The sequence below is a fragment of the Natator depressus genome, chromosome 2 (genome assembly GCF_965152275.1).
Source record: "Natator depressus isolate rNatDep1 chromosome 2, rNatDep2.hap1, whole genome shotgun sequence".
NCBI classification, from domain to species: Eukaryota; Metazoa; Chordata; order Testudines; family Cheloniidae; genus Natator; species Natator depressus.
In genome coordinates, this window is record NC_134235.1 from 186,929,573 (window position 1) to 186,943,358 (window position 13,786).

The window sequence follows — 13,786 nt, forward strand, 5'->3', positions numbered from 1 at the left end:
TGACCAGACCAACAATAAAAGAACAGTTAATTATCAACAAAGTTACTTTAAGGAGTGAATTAATTTTTGATTCGATGGAATTTTATTTTCTTAATTGTTAAGACCAAATTTGGACGCTTGCAACAATGTGATTTTTCCAGCACAAAATCCATTTGTGATACTAGCCGGAAAGTAATAGCCAAGTTATAGATAAAAGCATCCAGGATAACTGCACATTTTGAGTTGGGTGGAAAATTTTTAAAGAATATTAAAAGGTTAGACTTGGTTGGTTTTTTTTTACAATTTCATTTTAAAACCTTACAATATATTTTATCTAAGTCTTTCAACCTGCCATGAACCAAATGTGGAATTCACAAAAAATGGGAACAGAAGCTTAAAATGTTGTATGATTCATACCAGAATTCTGCATTTTCCATAAATTATTATAATAGAAGTGCGATAGCAAGTCTGTGTGAAGTAGAAATACAGTTGCATTAACAATGAGGAACATCCTTTGTAATGGACAAGCAAGTTGTGTATCCATCCTCACAGCCAAATGTCGCATTCAGGCCCTCATTTTATACTCTGCTTTATACCACCATAGCATCCTCTCCACACTGGCCTCCCATATACAACCAAAGCCCACCTTTCAGTCCATGCAAATACCGATACTAAATTCATTTTCCTTTCCTATCAGTTTGATCATATAACTCCCCTCTTTGAATCCCTCCACTGGTTTCCTATCCAACATCATTTCAAATTTAAGCTTTTTGTCGCCACCTTCAAAAAGCTACATAACTCTGCCCCACTCTATTTATCCTCTCTTAACAAATTTAATAATATCCGCCCCAATTCCCCGCACTCTGCCAACACTCCTGGCTTCATCTGCCCATTTGTCAGATCTCCATGCCTTTTTCCATACAGCCCCCTATACATGGTACAACCTCCCTGAGCTCATCCAGAAGGGCGCTACTCTATCCACATTTAAGTTCGTCTTAAAGACCCACTTATGTTATGCTGCCTACAGTGAATCAAACTGGTTTGCATTTAAATTACCTATTGTTATTCCCCTTCCCCTGATGTCAGTCTACTCATTTTATCCTTAGTCTATGAGCTTCACAGAGCAGGACCATCTTTCTTAAGTGTTTGGAATGTGCCTACTAAATAGCAGATGATACTGCAAATAAATAATGTTATGAACTAAGTCTTCTAAAAGGCCTATTTTGAGAAACACACTGCCTCTAATTTGTTCAGAATAATTTACAAGAAGTCTTACCTCACAGTATTCAGTGATGATGCAGAAACTCTCTCGTTCCACAAAGCTCGCATAAAACTTGACAATGGCTGGGTGATCTAGCTTGGAGAGTAGTTGTGCTTCTAGATTTGCTTCAACTGTTTCATTGGGGTTGAGGTCTCCAACAGAGATTTCCTTTAGAACCTTTCTGGAAAAAAAGATCCCTCAAATTAATAAAAGCAGCAATATACAACATCAAATAAAGCTTCAGCCACAGTTATAGTTTCCTATCATGACATCTTAATACCAGACCTTTAACTGGAATAAGTTTGATCTGGCTTTGTAATGTGAAGTGATCAGGCAATATCAAGTAAATATAAAGACACTACAGTAAAATATTGGCAAACATGCTAGATATTAAAATGGTCGTTGTTAATGTAGCCTCACACTCTACAAGGCAGCAGGAATGGCAGGAAGGGAGACAGCATGGCAGACAGAGATAGAGACACACAGTGTGTGTGTGTGAGTGTGAGAGAGAGAGAGGGAGATGCGCATTTCCCCTTTAAGTAGCTGACCCACTCTTAAATACACTGCCTTGTTAAGTTAATCAGCAAGCTGAGACCACAGCTTCTGCCAGGAAGCTCCCTCCATCCTGAGCCCTGTCGTGTGTCCCCTGCTCTATGGAGATGGGGTAAGTGGGGTGCAGGAGCAAGGGGGAGGGGGACACCCTGACATTAGCCCCCCTCTTCTTCTCCCCCCCCCCCGCAGCAAGCAGGAGGCTTGGGGAGCAGCTCCAAGGCAGAGGGCAGGAGCAGCTCATGGCAGTGGGGGGAGGGACAGCTGAACTGCAGTCAGTTGATAGCCTGCTGGGCGGCTGCTTCACAGGGAACTTAGGGAAGCGGGGAGCTGATGGGGAGCTGCCGGTCCACCCTGGTTCCAAGCCCCCACAAGCTAGCTGCAATGGGCTGCTCTTCCTGCAAGCAGTGGACAAAGCAGGCAGCTGCCAAACGACGTTATAAGGGAGCATTGCACAACTTTAAATGAGCATATTCCCTAATTGATCAGCAATGTAACAACGAAACAACATTAACCAGGACGACTTTAAGTTAGGAGTTACTGTACAGGGAAAAAAACAGATATTACATTTTATAAACACTATTGAGAAGCAACATAAATTAGAGATTTAAACATGAAATAGGGAGTCCGGCTTGTATTCATAGTTCTGCTACTGTCTTGCTATGTGAGCATGAGGAAGTCACTTTATCTTTTGTATGCCTCCGTCTTCCCATCTATGAAATCGGGATAATAATACCAACTAGAGACTGGCCAGGACCTGAACCCCGCCAAACTAAGAAGTACAAATACTGACTACAGGGTTCGAAGCAAAATTCCATATTCAAAATTACCAAACTTTGGGGTCAAAGATTGGTTCTGGAGGACCTAAACTTCTCCAATCCTGCAAAATCAATGGGGCTATGCATGAATGTAAAGTTAAGCATGTGAATGACTCATGGCTGGATTTGGCACTCAGACCCATCTCTATCTACTTCCAGAGTGTTGTGAAACTTAATAATTATTGGAAAAACACTTTGTGATGACAGGGCTACAGAAGTGAATATTAACTCTTACTATGATTTTCTTGTTCAAATATTTAAGAAAGAAAAATGTATGTGTATCAAATAAGGTGTGCATTTTCATATACTTGAACCAGGAACTAGAGAATATACAATGCTGATCTGTAGCTGAAGAAGCCTTTTGAGCATATGGAGAATATTACTGTATTTTACTGAAGCAAAATTTATGAATTTCCAGTGACTTTTGAATAAATTAAAGGTATATTCCAAGCTGAAATGATGTGTTCATATTGGTTTTTTTAAATAATTTGCTGTTCCCTGCTACATATTTGTAAAGTTGCAGTAATTAAACATGACAGTAATAGAATTTTACACAAACTAGAGAAATTCACTTGCTCTGAGGAGTGAATATAGTAAATCCCCATAAGTGATTTTTTCCCCCAAACACAACCCATCAGTTACTGAGTTACAGTGCCTGAATTTTCACATAAACTCACCTAAGCTCCATCTGGCAGCCTGATGATAAAACATGCAATCTGATTTGCCTACATCTCCTCAGACTACTTCTGTGCTATTAAGACAGGTAATATCTACTGCAATCTTCTCATCTTAAGTTGACATCAGGACATTATTCCTTCCATCACACAGATCATGTCATGGAACTGACAAACAGAATGAGTCTTCATTAAATATCACTTTATACATGATCCTTAAATGCCAAGGACAGCAATAAAAACCTGACATGTCAAGGTAACTTGTCACCTTAGTCACTCAGTGATTTTGATGCTGCCATTAACTGTCAGACAACTGGCAGATGTTTATCTTATTAAAATTCAACCACAGAGCAGCAAATCAAGAAGCTGTACTTTTATAAATGAGCTTTGGTTTACTACTGTACAATGCTAACTCATATCCAGAATTGGCAACTTTCTTGCATTTGGGAAACAAAATTTTGCAAAGCTATCAAGATTAAATTTATTTATACTATAAGTTTGCGTGGGTAGTTATATATATATATACACACATACACACACACACATTATATACATATAAAATGTTTGATTTTTCTATATTTAATATAAAAAAGACACTTGAAGATACTTTCTGCAAAGCAGCCTTTTTGAATTGGTAATAAAGTGTCAAGAAAATTAGCTCAAACTCAGGATTCTGGTAACAAAAACAGATGACAGTCTCCAGGAATAAAGTTTAATTTCTTTTTAATAAGAAATGGTAAATAAATCATCTCTAAACAGTGGCCTGGCCTACATTAAACAGACCAGTTGGAGTTACTGTGCATAAAGTGTATTATACAGGTAAGGCATATATCATGGGCATATAGTTCTGTCTCTAGTTAAGCTTGCCGAACACTTTCCATTACAAAACACCCTGTTCAGTTGTTTATTACTTTGCCAAACTAACTTTTTGGGCTGACATTTTCCATGCCAGCTGTCTGCCTCAAGCTGAATGTTTTGGAAAGTTTCGGCAAAAAGAACTGAGCCATTTCCAAGAACAAGGAAAGGAAAAATATTTTTTATTCCATATGTCATCAAAATTATTTGAACTGCTTTTTTAAGAGGCTCTAGTACCTCCATACTTTGACTTAAATTTGGCAGGGGAGACATCATGGCACCAAGAATGTGCTGTTGCTCATGTTCCTGTGAAAAACTATTCAAATTTGACCAAGTTATAAGCCTTTGTAAAAAATCACAGTTTGCACATGCCTAGTAGACTCTTGTTAGGGTTTTGCAGCTAAACTCTACATGCTAATGAGTATGCTCCATTCCGGGGTGTAGAAACTGAGAAGAATTTTCCTTGCAATTGCTGTTCCTGGCTGCTGTGGTGAGGGCACTGGAATTGAGAGCAGGGACACTGTCTCTCCTGTGCTCTCATTGTTCCCGCTGCTGGCTCTTACACAAAGTAGAGGAGTGCAAACTGCCTGATTGGAACGCAGACGGGACAAGAGTCAGACCTGAGAGTCATAGTGGAGGGAGTAGACTGGGACTCCCATTTTAGAGAGAGCAAAACCAACTATATAGCTTTAACCTAAACTTTCTGAGATGCAGTGTAGCTAAATGGATGAGATTTGGTTTTGCAACAGTAGCAACGTAAACACTATTCCTGCCAGAGGTGGCCTTTTGCAACTCAGATCCTCAGTTGTCTGATCTGTAAAATGGGGGGAAATAATACTTGCCTTACTCCTAAGATAGGCATATAAGGGCTTGCTCAATAATGACTGTGAAGAAAATATAAAATTATTAAAACCAGTCCAAAAGAAGTAAGACTTGAATTTGTGGTCATCTGGCTCCCAGCCCAGTGCTTATCCCCCTAAGCCAAAGATTATTTAGATGGAAGAAGTCTCTCTCTTTCTCTTTCCCTCTCCAATTCAGCAGCCTCTTTTTGGTGCTTTTTTTTACTTAAGTAGAAATTGTCACTTTTGAAGAGAAGGGCCAAAAGATTTCAGAAAGCCTTGTAATTCAAAAGAGGGGGTGGCTGACACCCCCTCTTCAAAAGGGTGAATTTTGAAGTTGGTGGGTGATGTAGTTTTTGAGCAAAAGGGACATACAATTTGATGAGGCATACTATGCAAAATTTCTGGAAAAATGTGATTTTTACTGTTTATTTTTTTTCCAGGAATGTTTGCCAGTCACCAAAATACTCTCAGGTTTTAGAGTAGCAGCTGTGTTAGTCTGTATCTGCAAAAAGAAAAGGGGTACTTGTGGCACCTTAGAGACTAACAAATTTATTTGAGCATAAGCTTTCGTGACCTACAGCTCACTTCATCAGATGCATGCAGTGGAAAATACAGTGGGGAGATTTTATATACACAGAGAACATGAAACAATGGGTGTTACCATACACACTGTAAAGAGAGAGATCAGGTAAGGTGAGCTATTACCAGCAGGAGAGGAAAAAAACCTTTTGTAGTGATAATTAAGGTGGGCCATTTCCAGCAGTTGACAAGAACATGTGAGGAACAGTGTGTGTGTGGGGGGGAAATTGCTGAATTGGAATTAATTTGCAAACTGGACACCATTAACTTAGGCTTGAATAAAGACTGGGAGTGGATGTGTCATTACACAAAGTAAAACTATTTCCCCATGTTTATGTTGCAGTAGCTTGATTCACACTCCCATGCTTAAGCATCTGCAAACATCTGTTGTTATAAACCCATGGTTTTAGACATTCATAATTCAGTCCAGGAAACAAACTGCATACTTCTACTTTTTATCCGTTACAAAAAACACATGTAGCTATATGCTGCCAGGTAGATTCGAATTTAAGAAATCTTGTGGTGAACTATCTGCATTGATCAATACTGATAGTATGCATTCACATGCTCAGGATCTCCCAGACCACCATACTTATAAGACAAGTATGGCTACCCTGCCAAGCAAGGAAAAATATCTTCTACATTTCCATGATCTGAAAGCCTGTCAGAATTCTCAACTTTGACAACCCTTGCAGATTTAACATCTCCTCATATGCTTTTCTCTTAGGAAAAAAGAAATGTTAGTGAACATAAAAAAACCAAACCCAAAAACATTTTATCGTCAAATAGTACAACCCTCTAGCAAAAAAACTGCCAACCTTGAACTTCTAAGGAGACAAAACAAAGTGCTTATTTTTATAAGGTGCTGACTGCCAATATAAGGCTGGTCTAAATTAAAGTGCAAGTTAGACACTGTACATGGTACACCTATAGTACTTGCAGTCCATCTGATGAAAATCCACAAGCAATGAACCATTTAAAAAAAGATGCAATCAGGCAAACTGAAATGTTTTTAAACTATTCACTTTAAAACACAGATTCATAGATATTAAGGTCAGAAGGGACCATTATGATCATCTAGTCTAACCTCCTGCACAACACAGGCCACAGAATCTCACCCACCCACTCCTGTGAAAAACCTCTCACCTACGTCTGAGCTACTGAAGTCTCAAATCATGGTTTAAAGACTTCAAGGAGCAGAGAATCCTCCAGCAAGTGACCCGTGCCCCATGCTACAGAGGAAAGCGAAAAACCTCCAGAGCCTCTTCCAATCTGCCCTGGAGGAAAATTCCTTCCCGACCTCAAATATGGCGATCAGCTGAACCCTGAGCATATGGGCAAGATTCTGCCATGCACATATTATTATGTATTTTGATGGGAGATAACAGTCGTTCTCTTTAGGACTCTGGTGAGCCCACATCTGGAATTTGCATTTTGGTCATTACCAAAATTAAAGAGAAGTTGGTGGGAGTTCAGAGAAGAGCAATAAGAATGACTGAGGGGCCAGAATAATTCATTGGTTTGAAGGAAAGTGTACAGAACTAATTATAGGCAGGTTTAGTACCAAAGGCTGCCTGACACTTCCCACTGTAAGACCCTTTCAGTTGCTTATAACTTTGCCAAACTTTAACTGTTTGTGCTGAAGTTTTACATGCTAGGTAACTGCCTCAGGCTGAATTTTTTAGAAAAATTTCATCCAAATTTAAAAAATTCCAGCAACCTTTTCTTTGAGAAGCTCTAGCACCCATTTTTTGGAGCAGCAGGAGGCTATTTTTATGAGAGATGTGCCTTTTAATGATCTGATGAAAATCCAACCAAATTTGGTTAAGCCTTTGAAAAATCATAGTTCACTTATGCTCTGTAGAGATTTCCTAGAGTTCAGCAGTTAAAATCTTCAAAGATTCCACCACGCTCCAGCCCCTTACAGTTCCCAAATGTTCATACCCCTGCTGATGACTCATATGGGTGTCAATTTTGGAGTGCTTGACTTTTCAGTCTTAATATTCATTTAAGGCAGTTTTTTGCATGTAATATATATCTAGATTAGCTAAGTCTCAAGATACCTGATAAGTGTACTAATCTTTGAAGGGCATAAAACTGAATAGAGACAGCACAGTAAAAGAGGATATAAACTGGAGTAACTGGCTGAAATTTAGAAAGGGAGTTTTACACTAAAAATCAGGGAAAGTTTTCCTGACATAGATCTTTAAGAGTATGTGGAATGATTTTCCTCAAAGTGGCGGGAGCCCTATTCTTAGAGGCATTTAAGACAGCACAAAGCACTAGAAAATATATCACTGGAAACTATAACAGTATGTAAAGGTTCTTCAAAGTCCTAAAGGACCAATCACCCCATTGGCTACAGCAGTGTCACCACTACAGGGAAACCTCACCAATCTGATAGTAGCACTGGGATCAGGCCAGCATAAATCAATTGAGGAATCAACTCTTCATCCTGGGTAAGCATGTTACTCCTGCAATTTTTATTGAGTATAAAATAATAAATATAAACCCGACCTGGCAATTTACTGGTATTTTGTTACCCCAATCTCAACCCTGAGCTGGCTGAAACTGAAAAACTCTTGTATTGAAGTGCACTCATATCTTGGGAGGAGAAAGCCCTTTCTATCATTTTTTATTGATCCTCTCCAGCCAACATATATTGTTCCAGAGGAAGACATGTTTGCCTGGTATGGTTAAAAGCAGAGATCAATCTGATGCACAAGGGAAAACAACAAGCAGGGGAAACTCTCAGAAAATCCTGTCCCTCAGAATAATTACAGAAGCTGGCCAGTACTAGCAGTGCACTGCACCTGCACCTGGACTTGCTTGGGACTCACAGTGTTGTGGAGACAATATGCTCATCTTGTGGGAAAAGAGATTGCCTCATATTGCCCAACAGCTAACCCTTTCTGGCTTACATTGGCAAGCTTTGAAATGAGGCCAGAGCCAACCCAATGATTCTTGGCTGAAAAAGTGCTAATATGGGGCAAGGAGGGACCTAGACAGACAAACAAAAAAAATCAAACGTGGTATCCTAAGGTTTTCCTCAAGGATACAGGCACCCTAAGGGAATTTTTAAGTTTTAATTAACAGTGAGTGACTAAATGACACAGTGGTTTTTATCCCAGTCTATTTACACTATTTACATTATTTTAGAGTCCATCTGGTATCTGCTTTCATTGATGGCCTCACAAAATATATACATATAATTTGGTTTATTGGATCAGAAGTGATTTTAAAAGTCTAGGGGGGAAAAGCCAGTGTATTTTTCATTCTATCTAAACTAAACAGCAACATAAATTATTGACTGGGTAAGTTTATTTGCTTTAATGAAAAAAATACAACTCTTTTAATGTCAAGAATGGATGTATTTAATAAACTATCATTGCTGAAGCTACGAGAATATATGACAAAATAATTGAAGGTTTAATTAAACAAAATCTCAGTTTCACATACATCAGGTGTTCATTTGATTCATTCCACCCTAATAGTAAAACAGACAAACTACTCATAGCTTGCAGATCTGTGAACTAATCGCAACAAATATTTTACATTTCAGAATAATTTTGATTTCAATATAGGGAGTTGTAGCACAACTCACATAAGTCTGTCTTAGTATAGTTTAAATAAAGTCAAAAGCCTAACATAATTTCATTGTATTATGAAATAAGAATTCAAAAAATGTGTCCATAATATACTTTTATGAATAATTTAATAAACTCATATAAAGCATTTATAAATGGAAATTTTGGTCAAATTTTCAAACTTGGGTTCCTGAAGTTAGGCTTCTATGTCTATATCTTGATGCCTAAATAAAAGTGGCCTGATTTTCAAAGGTGCTGAACATCTGTAGCACCCACTGAATTTAATGGGATCTGTAGGTGCTCAGCACTTCTAAAAAATCAGGCCATTTTTAGGTTGCCTAGATATGGATTTAGCAGCCTAAATTTTAGGCACCCAAGTTGGAAAATGTTGGCCTTTTTAATTTTATCACTTTGCATGAACTCTATGGCTTTATTTGAGTAATGATAGAAATATTACAAAATTATTGAAAATAATAAATGGATGGAGACTTCCATCTGGGGGAATAGGGAAACCAAAAATATTTCATGTAAAATGACTGGGGCAATAATTACGGTCTATGAAGTCAATAAAACATAAAAGTAGACCCTAAAAATACAAAGGGTGAGCAATGTAAACTGAATAAGCTTTATAGAAACTAACAAGGGTACAAAATTGAGAAAAAAAACTAGTTAAACAACTCTATTGCAATATTGCAAATAGACTAACAAAATAAAACTAACAAGCCAGCCTTCTCCCCAACCTTCCCCACTAAAAAGATCCCTCTTACACAAACTTATTCTATTATTTTCTATTCAGGTTCTTATATTATGATCATCTAGTATAAGTTAGCTAGGACTACCAATAATTTCAATCTGAAGTGCACAAATATTGGCCCGTTTGCAGATGGTGGGACCCATTGCTGTGTATCAGGGACTCCAGAAAAAGAATAGGAGAGGGGATCAACAAAGCAGTAACACAGTGGTGACCCCTCAAAAACCACCAAGTCCTCATATGATTGTTACTTGGGCTATCTTATCCTAAATGTGCATTTAGTCTTTCTTCAGATGGGAATGCAAGCATACGAGTTAAATGTATAGTATGTTCTGTGAGAGACAACAGTCAAATACATGGGACTATGCTATATCTGCTAGTGAGACTAAACTAAAACCACAGTGATTTAAAATAATGCATACAATGTACAATGTTTAAATATACTGCATTGGACAATAAGAAAAGGAGGACTTGTGGCACCTTAGAGACTAACCAATTTATTTGAGCATAAGCTTTCGTGAGCTACAGCTCACTTCATCGGATGCATACTGTGGAAAGTGTAGAAGATCTTTTTATACACACAAAGCATGAAAAAATACCTCCCCCCTTACAGGAGAGTGATCACTTTAGATAAGCTATTACCAGCAGGAGAGTGGGGTGGGGGGAGGTATTTTTTCATGCTTTCTGTGTATAAAAAAATCTTCTACACTTTCCACAGTATGCATCCGATGAAGTGAGCTGTAGCTCACGAAAGCTTATGCTCAAATAAATTGGTTAGTCTCTAAGGTGCCACAAGTACTCCTGTTCTTTTTGCGAATACAGACTAACACGGCTGTTACTCTGAAAATTGGACAATAATGTATTGCTACTGTGCAAGTCAGGGTAGAATTTTGACACTCTATTTGGCAGTGTTCTAATATTAGAAGTTTCTAGGTCAAGTGTTATAAAATGGTATAGAAATTATATGGAATAATAAATTAACAGCCAACTCAGAACTAGATTTGCTATATGATTTCTCATCACTACGTGGGAAAGTCCTTTAAAAATGGATTGCAGTTGCCCTTGCTTGGTCACAGAGATTAATCCTGAGAAGGTACAAGAATGCGTATGTTTCATATACAGACTGATAAATTGGTACAGCAGAAAATGCATTGTAAGAGCACCCCTCTTTACAAAAACGATTAATTCTGTATCTCATGGGAGGAATTAGTTTCTTATATAAAGGAAAGTACAGATTTGCAAGTGAAAATAACAAGAGATTGATAGAGAAGGCAGGTGGAATAATGTTTTAGCAGTTCAGAATTTTGATATTAGTTAGACGTGTATGTTGTTTGTGCATTATAATTTGGTTACATTACTTCTTGACTTATGGCTTTGATAATTCTTATATATAGCTTTATACTATGTTAAAATAAAAATGTTATGAGAGTTAGGAATCTCTCCACAACAATTCCAGTAAATTATCTGCAATCTAACCAATATAAAGATTACCATCCAAACTGCTTCTATTTTAAATTAATGTTATAGTCCTTCTGGTTTATTGACAGGGAGGAAGTGGTTTCAGATTTTTTAAAGCAAATTTAGTGCAGGTATAATACAAATATTGTAAGTTTTCACACACTGCTTGGCCAGCATGCCTTATCCTTGAGTTGAATGGATCAGCTTTAGAGGGTGAGAAGACAATTCAGTCTGTGTGTTCATTAAAAACCAAAGGAGCTCTGTAGGCCAAGCTCATTGTACACACCAGGGGCTCTGCACCCCTCCATTCTCTTTCAGAAGCTCCCTGTGTATCACCCTCCCATCTCCCTTTTTATCAAGAACTCCCTGTTAAACCCCCACAAACAGTCCTTCGTGCCAGGGGCTCTGTGTGGTCTCCATTTCCCCCTCCTCCAGATCCCCCATTCCCACCTTCCCCCGAAGCTAGGGGCTCTGTCCCCTCCTACCCATTTCCCCCATACACATGCCAGGAGATCTGTGTCGCTTCCCCCATACCATTGCCTTCCATTCTCCACCCACGCCAGGCATTATGTGTGCCCTCCTTCCCCGTTAGCCTCCTAGTCCCCCAATGCCAAGGTATCTGTATGCCCCCCCATACCATGGTCCTCAATCTTCCCACCAGTGTTTCTGTTTGCCCCCATTTTCCCCTTCCCACATATTAGGAGGTAAAAATGCACCGCAGCCCAACTCAACACTCCAGATCCACCCATTCCACTGGGAAATCTCTGCCCCAATTGTGACAACATCTATGGATCCTGGATTGGTCTCATTAGCCACCTGTGGATCAACCTGTGATAACTGGCTATCATTTTATGGATGACAATCATCCAAGGAAAAGTTTCCATTCTCCATTTTCTTCAATATTTCCTTATATAAAAAGTCAAAATTACTGAATTTACCTACAATATTTTTAAAACATTTAGTTGAATCTCTTAAACTTATGCTCTACCACTGAGCAATTCAATATAGTTATTACTTAAATCAATAATCTTCTTTAATATTAAAGAAATGTAGAAAATATAAAATTATTGGGTCAAATTCATCCTCGATGTAACTCCATTGAAATAAAGTTACAGCAGGGATTAATTTGCCCAGTTGGCTGCTATCTGCATAACCAAGACAAACTTCAGACTTGTTTAGTGGATGGTTATGGCAGGGGGAAAAAAACGCAGAATAGCAAACCAGAATAGTTGTGGCACTCCTGCTAAGCAATAGGCCATATTACTGTTCTACAAAGAGTCATCCAAGCACCTTGATTTGTATTTTAGAAATCTTTTCCTTTGGATTTATTTATTTTTATTACCTTTTTAGAATTTAAATTATTTTAAGTTGTCTATGATCAGGTAGTCTTGGCCAAAAAACAAAAACCCCAAAAGTTATGATACCTAACAGAGATGGACACTGATTTGGCTATCCCAATAAAATGATTAATAAAGACAAAAAGAATCCTCCTTCTAAAGCCATATTTTTCAGCTCATGTATACCTTTCCTTGGAGGAAATCAGAAATACTTTAATTACCTTTTTTAGCCCTTTTATACATTTAAACTCAAATATTGATAGACTGTAATTAAAATGAAGAAATTGCTGTGGACTCAGGAATAGTTACTAAAAATATTGCCAGATACAGACTATATATCATGATTTTTAGAAGTCTCTCTCTAGATGTTGCATTACTACCATCTACTGTTCGTCACTGTTTTAACTGAGAGAACGAAAGCGGATAGGCACTTTCTCCTCCTGACTAGTCATGTTTAAAAATATAATTAAATGTCACAGATGCCAGTTGCTGCTAATTTTAATGGAAAACAAAATATTCTTTGGGGATTTGTGTTTCAAGGGCCAAGGAATCTGTTTACAATCTATATCTGAAGACTGCATTCCATGAACATGGCTAAAAGCTTGCAACTGAAATAGACATTTTCCCATTGTGACTTCCATTCAATCAACAAACTGTACATGTTTGACATACCGAGTTTTAATATCAACTCCGGTAATCACTGATTGCTAAATCAGATTCTGTTTTAGGGAAATAGATTAATGGTTAAGGAAAATAAAGTTTAACATTGCATTGTTTGGTTTTAAGCACCATTCTATGATGAAATATTCTGTAATTGCCATGTCACATTTATTGAATCTCCAGATTTGTACTTTAAACACCACAAAAAGGAAGTTAGCTTGTGTGAGGAAGTGGAGATTACTCTGAAAAAATAATTCCCTGAAAGAGAGCCCTACATATTAATTGCACCATGGATAATGTCTACATTTTATGAGTTTAGTGTATGCTACAGTGAACCTTGCATCACAGGAGACGTAAGAAGGCTCAGAGGTATACTAAGCAATTGTTGTAAGCATATGCAAACAGTACAAGTCAAATTAAAAGATTTTGTAAAGTA

At 37.9% G+C, this 13,786-nt stretch overlaps 1 protein-coding gene across 7 annotated transcripts in view; it reads right to left on the reverse strand.

The window, feature by feature from the left end:
* Nucleotides 1-13,786, reverse strand: part of NEK11 (NIMA related kinase 11) — a 155,790-nt gene that overhangs the window by 105,258 nt on the left and 36,746 nt on the right. For all 7 annotated transcript variants that reach the window (XR_012638255.1, XR_012638256.1, XM_074945572.1 and 4 more), the window contains exon 3: nt 1,256-1,421. Coding sequence is in view for 5 of the 7 variants with exons in the window: in XM_074945572.1 (XP_074801673.1) it covers nt 1,256-1,421 (166 nt within the window). In the remaining 2 variants the exon portion in view is untranslated. The remainder of the gene's footprint in view (nt 1-1,255; nt 1,422-13,786) is intronic.